This window comes from Centropristis striata, chromosome 6, assembly GCF_030273125.1.
Source record: "Centropristis striata isolate RG_2023a ecotype Rhode Island chromosome 6, C.striata_1.0, whole genome shotgun sequence".
NCBI classification, from domain to species: domain Eukaryota; kingdom Metazoa; phylum Chordata; class Actinopteri; order Perciformes; family Serranidae; genus Centropristis; species Centropristis striata.
Genome location: NC_081522.1, coordinates 16,272,116 through 16,279,105, shown reverse-complemented (window position 1 = coordinate 16,279,105; position 6,990 = coordinate 16,272,116). Strand labels below are relative to the sequence as shown.

General features: G+C 40.2%; 1 protein-coding gene across 1 annotated transcript; it reads right to left on the bottom strand.

Moving 5' to 3' along the window:
- Nucleotides 1-66: 66 nt before the first annotated feature.
- On the bottom strand, nt 67-3,797 carry fam185a (family with sequence similarity 185 member A). Its single transcript, XM_059335446.1, has 8 exons — nt 3,200-3,797; nt 2,954-3,063; nt 2,333-2,425; nt 2,023-2,161; nt 1,297-1,338; nt 1,103-1,198; nt 869-1,003; nt 67-731 (listed from the first exon to the last, which is right to left on the bottom strand). Exons 1-8 carry the CDS (start codon nt 3,633-3,635, stop codon nt 619-621), a joined length of 1,164 nt encoding a protein of 387 aa, XP_059191429.1. The 5' UTR covers nt 3,636-3,797; the 3' UTR covers nt 67-618.
- Nucleotides 3,798-6,990: the final 3,193 nt, after the last annotated feature.

The following is a 6,990-nucleotide window of genomic DNA, read 5'->3' as shown; positions in this document are numbered from 1 at the left end:
CTTGCTCAGGTTTGCTGCTCATTTTTTGGCAATGATATGAAGCTATTTTGGAATATGCAAAGAAGATTGAGGAAAATGTGTTGTAAGTTATCAATCCTTAGTGTTTAGATTTAAATGGCTTACTAATAGGCTGCCATTAATTGGAGCTGGACCAATATAATTCACATAGATTTTGTAATGTATAACTATAATTGAATTTGAGGTGTCCGAACTTGCCTCTTCATAGAAAAAACACCATGATTTAGTCACAGTTTGGGACTATTATTTAAATAACATTGAGAGGACATTCAATCACGGGCAATATTTCACATCATGAAGAAAAAATATAAGCAAGCAAAGACATTCACTGACTAAAATATTCAAAACCATTACAGTTCAGTGCAAAACATTACTGATGTACATCTGCATGGTATGCTTTCAAGACGCAGCGTATGTACAGTTGTTTTTAAACACGAATAATTTGTTGAATACTATACAGTAGATGATACACAATGTCTTTCTGGAGAGTACAGTATATCCTGAGCAGAAGGTTTTTAGAAACTTAAGTTATGTCAAAGTACAACCAGTCTTTCAAAGCAACAGTAAAAATCGGGCTCTGTAACTGTTACTGCTTATGGCTCAGCTCCCCAGCTTCAGGGACTCAAACCAGCTTTGTGTCCTCAGTTTGACAGAGTTTCTGTCTGCCTGAGCTTTAAGACACTGGTCCACTGGGGACTCCCCATTTATATAGCCTGAAACAGAAACAGACAAATGAGAGAAACACAAGAGTATGGAAAGGAAACAGAGCGAACTGTGTTGATTTCCTTGTAGCAGGGTTTAGTTAATTGGCTGTGCTATGGAGTGTGATGTCATAAAAATAATGGCTCACCAGTAACTGTGGTTTGGCCCTCAGTTATGTTGTTTTCTACTCCATGCAGAACAACCTCTGGGCTGATATCCACTGATGTGCCACAGAGCTCCATCACAGCTTTCAATGAGGAGGGGACACGCACACACACCGCTCCTACGTACAACAGAAGAATGAGGGATTAACATATCACTCAGGGTACAGGAAGGAAAACTATCATTCATAAGGTGAACATTCTTCTTAAACTGCGTTTACCTTCCGTACTGTGGAGTTCGGCACTGGCACTGTCTCCCACATAGACATCAATGCCTCCGCTGTGAGAGGAAACCTTCAGAAAACTATTCGAACCATCTGCAAAAGCAAAACAGGCCTCAGGTGTTTTGCTTTGAACAGCCACCGATAGATACCATACGTAGTTCATTGTGCAATCAAAGGGTCGGCTTACTCACCAATAACCGTATCTCCAGACAGGTTCTTCACAGTAGCGTCACCTTTTAATAAATCAAAGCAGGTCAGTTTTAACTTCTATAACTGTGAGATTATTTTCAGTCACTAGTATGTAAATAATGCTTTTAAAACTGAAACAAAAAATGGCAAAGAAAAAGCCTCTTACACATACTGTACACATCATAGACCGATATCACTGAAGTCAACAAGATAATTGTTTCCATGTTTTCTACGACAAGAGGCTCGTATGTAGCAGGAAGAAATTAAAATTCTATATGGATGACGCATTTCCGTCTCTTCATTTCACATCAGTGCTGGTTGTCTGTGATATACTCTCTACCTCCAGAATTAGGCCTTTTTAAAAAAAAAAAACTAACCTGTTTTATAGTGACTCCAAAATAAACAAGTACAGTATTTGTGATGAATTGCAACCACATTGCATTTAATGAGACTCATTCGGATCAGAGCCCAGGTTCCTGGCGTACCAAAGTTCTGCTTTACAAACCAAGTTAATGTAATGCAGCTGTGTGCTGCAATGGCTCATGGGCATTGATGTGTTTTTGAACAAGACAGTGAACCCATAGACAGTATATAACTAAGTGAACCCCAAACTGATGAAAAATGTTTGATGACATTTTTTTTTTATCGTTTTGTTCCTTTACCTTTAAGTATGGCTGCAGCACAAATGACACAGTTTAGATGACAAACAGATGCTGCTGTTTACTCACCATGCACATGCCCCAGTTCTACTCTGCCAGAGCAGGAGGAGATGCAGCTGGACTCAGCATAGATGGCTTTGACCTTCAGAGGGCCATGTTCTGTTGAAATATTCATTTTGGTGCCCTGAAGCTTCTTGACATCCACTCCCTGCAAACAAACAATTAATCACTACACAGGAAAGTCACACATGATTTCATTTTTTTCAGGTTTGTCTCCAAATCAGGAGTGTGCCGTAAAACCTCAATGCTGTAAACACAGATAAAGCCAGTATTCAGGCTGCTGCTGCCCTCTAATGTCTGCTGAGTGTACTGTCCTTACACTGTCTCCACATGTGCTGATGTCCACATTGCCATGGATGGTGCCCACACCTGTAATATGTCCTCCATGGGAGTGGACGTCAACCTGATGACCCTGAAATACAACAAACAACAGTGATGTGTCAGTCTGAAACAACTGATAAAGCCTATTTTGATATGCCATCAACTCTACAACAGCAGTGTAGTGGATTGTCTAACTTTAAAGGTGCATTCAGTGATTCTAATCCAATAAGCTCTTTTGTCAAATTCAGTAAATATCGCCTGTCTTTGCAAACTAGGAAACAGGTGTCTCAGTCCTCACAACACTCATTCTGGCTACTTCATAGGGTGTATAAATGATGTCACCCTTTTGCTTTTTTATGAAGAAACACTAAAATAATTTTAAAAGCCATAATTTCCTCCATATATTAGCCTATACTGACTCTAGTGTAGTACTGTGGTTGTTGTATAAAGCGATCAAGAAAATAAACAATTTAAGTTTTACAATCAGTCAACTATTTGCTGAAACAACTTTGAGTGTGTATTTGTGTAATTGTGGTATTATTTTGTGGTGAATCATTGCATCTCCACTTGTTTAATACGCATTTCCTATGTTTTTCCATGTTCTCATGCTACCACCTACCTTTACAGAGTGCAGCACACAGTTGCCCTTCTCTGTTTGAACTTTGCAGATATCACACTCCATTTTCTGCACTTTCACGTTGCCCTTTCCATGAGTGGTAATGAAGAGATCTGACACAAGGAGACACCAAAAAACAACATCATGAGATTTTAAATCACTATTAGGACCAATAATAGTCCATATTGTAGACACCCAGATTGGTCATTTTCATACATAATTGCATCATCACCAATAAGAGACACTCACTACTTTTGATAGGTGCAGTCAGATCAATGGACACGCTGCTGTTAACCTTCTCAGCTGAGATGAGCAGCTCTTTGCTCTGGTCATCATAGTGGACCTGTAAGAGATCCAGACCGACCTCGTGCTCGGTGTCTGTCCCGTGAACTGTGACGAAGGCTCGGTCAGCCTCGGGGAAGGCGTGCGGGTCCAGAGGGCTGACGGAGATGCTGCAGCCCAGCTGTGCCCGCACCGTGCTGAAGGGGCTCACTGCCAGAGACCACTGCTTCAGCGGCTGATTTACCTCCTCATGTGTTGGAGACTTGACGGGGGCGGAGATGGAGAAGAACCGTGATGTATGCAGAGGGCAGTGAGGGGTCGTGAGTGTCCTGGGACCGACTGTGAGGGACCAGCAGCGGATGAGTCCGACACATCCCCGCCGACCCGCTGAGCTCCAAAACATGTCTGTCACCTTCCGGTTAACCAACACATCCACACTTCGCACTGTCGCAGTTACGGCTTATTCAAACTACTATACAAACTACTGAGCTGAACAAGTTGCCTTTCAGCCGACATGCACAGTCACAACACTGTCAAGACTGCACGAGACTAATACTTCCGGTATGGGTTTTCAGACTAAAATCATTATATAACCTACAATTTACAACAAGTTGATCTTCATTTTAGAATGTAATCTGATGAAAAACAATAAATCAACAAAATAGTATAAGGTGAAAAGAAAAAGCTGTTGTTATGTTTTCTTTTGATGAAGACATTTTAATTGGTTGCAGTTTTTTAATCATGTTGCCATGATCAGATTAACCTGCATGAGGGCTTTAAAGTGACAATAATCTGCCAGCCATACCTCCCTTTTTTGTACTGAAAAACTAGCTGGTTCCCGGTTTTCGGTGTGGTAATTTTTATTAAGTTTAGTTTTTTAAAATATTTTAGCATAGCAAAGAAATAAGGACACAAACCTATATTTTGACACGTTGACCTTGGTAAACCCTGGGTATACCTGGGTCAGAAAACATGTGATTCAACAAGCCATTCAGAGTTTCAACCCTTTAGATGGGGAGAATGGGCTAAAGATCCAACACCAGCAGCCTGTACACTAACTCAGATTTTAATGCTTTTATTTTGACGGTAATATATTTCACTTCCGGCTTATTCTGCATCACTTTGATTAACTTGACAAACCCATAGACTAAATACAAACCGGATGGACAATCTTGTGTAAACCTAGCACCGCCCCTCTTTAGGTATTGTCCAATCAGTAACCGGTGACATTGTTCTCTTCGCGAAGCCTCTCGGGAACTTGAGTCTTGAAACATTTTATCACGTCCACAAGTTTTACTAATGGGTTTTAATGCATGGAGCAGATTCATATATATATATATATATATATATATATATATATATATATATATATATATATATATATATATATATATATATATATATATATATATATATATATATATATATCCAAGAAAAAGTGTTTGCTTCTCTGTTGATTTTTAGGAAAATACTAAAATCTAATTGTTATTGAATTTATTGTTTTTTTATTTTTTATTTTAGTAGTGCAGATAATTTCAACAGGAAGAAGGAGAAACAAAAGCAAAACCATATTCATATATCTATCTATCCATTTTATTTATTTCAACAAAACAATTATAATTATAAAACATCCCATACAACTTCAATTAACCATCAACTGGCTTTCCAGTACTGCAGTAATAAAAATATCATTCTCTGTTGCTAAATACCCGTCAGATTCACTGAAAAATAACTCTTCACAAGAGGATTTCCCTCTCTCGTCATTAAACAACTCTCAAAAAGACATATTATTATTAACCGGTTATAAAAAAGAAGGAAATCGAAAAATGGTACTATGTACTTAGGACTCTAACCTTTGTAACTATGTACATCTTCAGTTCTTGTCCTGTAAAATGATCATTATTGCAAAACCAAATGCCACAAGGCGGCAGCATTGTGTTAACAGTGTAAAATAACCGTGTGGAGGATATACTAGGTTTTATTAAACTGTAATGAGCATCTTAGGAGCTTATGGTTGAAGTTAGCAGTTAGACCCATTTGGTTTATTTTATTTTCAAACATGCCCTGGTAAAGAGTCTCATGGTGCAAAGGCCTTTGGTCGGATCATCATCCTGACAGATTTAAAAGACTGTCTGTCATTGGTGGGGTAATACTCTGTAGATATGTTGTGCCATGTTCCCCAGAAAATCCCATCCCGGACCCCCTTATACTTTCCAATATAGTATTTCCCGTTGAGGTTTGCAGCCATGCAGGCATCAAACCACCAACCGGAGCTGTAGTAGGCCCCGCAGTTCCCGGATGGATAGCGGTCGTGGTCCCTGTCCGGCGTGGTGAACGCCCTGTTGTTGTGATCGTAACTTTTGCTGTAGCGGAGAGCATCACCTGCAGTACCCGAGTACCCGCCTACCGACAGTCTGTAGCGCAGCCGTTCACTTGCCACCCTGAAGTGCATATACTCTGCATACTCCATCACCCCGTCAAAGTCCTCCAGCTCCACCCGCAGCATCATGTCTCTGTCCCGGGTCAACAGGTGGATCATATTGTTGCCCAGCCAAAACTCTCCTCCGTCCAGCTCCCCGAAGCCTGATCGGTACTCGGCCCAGGTGCGGTTGAAGCTGACGCTGCCGTCCTGTCGGCGCTGCATGAGCGTCCACCCTCCTCCATCCAGCTGCATGTCACAGAGGACCGGGAAGCTTCTGCTGCGGAGGTCAGGGGTCACCAGGTACACTCTGCTTTTTGTCTCTCCCCTGAGCAGGAGGTCGGAGCAGTCTCTCGCCATGGTGACTGCGGGTAAAGAATATGGAGAGAAATTACATTATGCTTTCTCTCAAAATACTCCAAATTAAAATCTAAGCCTAAGCCTAATCTAACTAAAAAAAAGCATCTTGTAGCAATGAGGTGGCTGTGAAATGTGTTGGCTGAGGTCACAAGTGCATCAGTCCAGGGCAAAGCCCCGTTTCCACCATAAAATATTTACTGTTTTTAAAGAATTTCAAGGTGGACCTCCAGAGTAGATACACATTAAGTATTTAAAAACATGGAATTGAAAGAGAAAAGTAAGTGCATATTTTAAAATGTGTAACTCTAAGTAACAGCAGCTGTTTTAGTAATAACAAAAGCAAAAAAACATGCATTATATAGTCTGTTAAGAAGTAATTTGCCTGTTAGTGCATGACAAGAAGGCTGTAGTTTTTCGTTTAATTTATTTGCAGCAGCTGAACTTAAGTGTTTAACTGTAGAATCTAGTAGATTGATCTGATGCCAAATGATGCCCCCCCCCCCCCCCCCCCCCCAAAAAAAAGGATGTTTTAAAGCTGTTAGCCTACATAGTTGTGGTTCTTTTCTTATTCGTGATCCTGATGCAGACACAAACATTTTGCACACACATGCAAATTCCTCGTATAGCCATTGTGCCTGGTACGAAGATGATCTCAGACCACATCATTATATTATCATAGGATTAGGATCATAGTGCTAACTGTGTGGTCCTCTTACTTAAAATCCTTTCAGCTCAGGTCATGCCAATTTGCTAATTGAATAATAAGGTCTCAGATATTAATGCACAACAGTTTCCTCTCAGCATAATTATTGTGATGTCAACAAAAGACATTAGATTTTTATGATGGCAGCTGTTACTTTCCGAGAATCTCATGTGAAGTTGCACATGCCCCCAGTCCTCACTCTCTTAACTTGTAACTACTTCTTTGTGCAGTGAATATTATTATTATTTTTTGACTGTTGAAAGAAAGCAACCATGA

What these genes read in the sequence shown, in the direction of transcription:
- fam185a (XM_059335446.1), bottom strand. Translation starts at nt 3,635, where the DNA reads ATGTTTTGGAGCTCAGCGGGTCGGCGGGGATGTGTCGGACTCATCCGC. An exon ending in TCAGCACATGTGGAGACAGT is followed by an intron (nt 2,162 to 2,332) that starts GTAAGGACAGTA and finishes GTTTGTTTGCAG; the next exon opens with GGAGTGGATGTCAAGAAGCT. An exon ending in GTCTGGAGATACGGTTATTG is followed by an intron (nt 1,199 to 1,296) that starts GTGAGTAAGCCG and finishes TTGCTTTTGCAG; the next exon opens with ATGGTTCGAATAGTTTTCTG.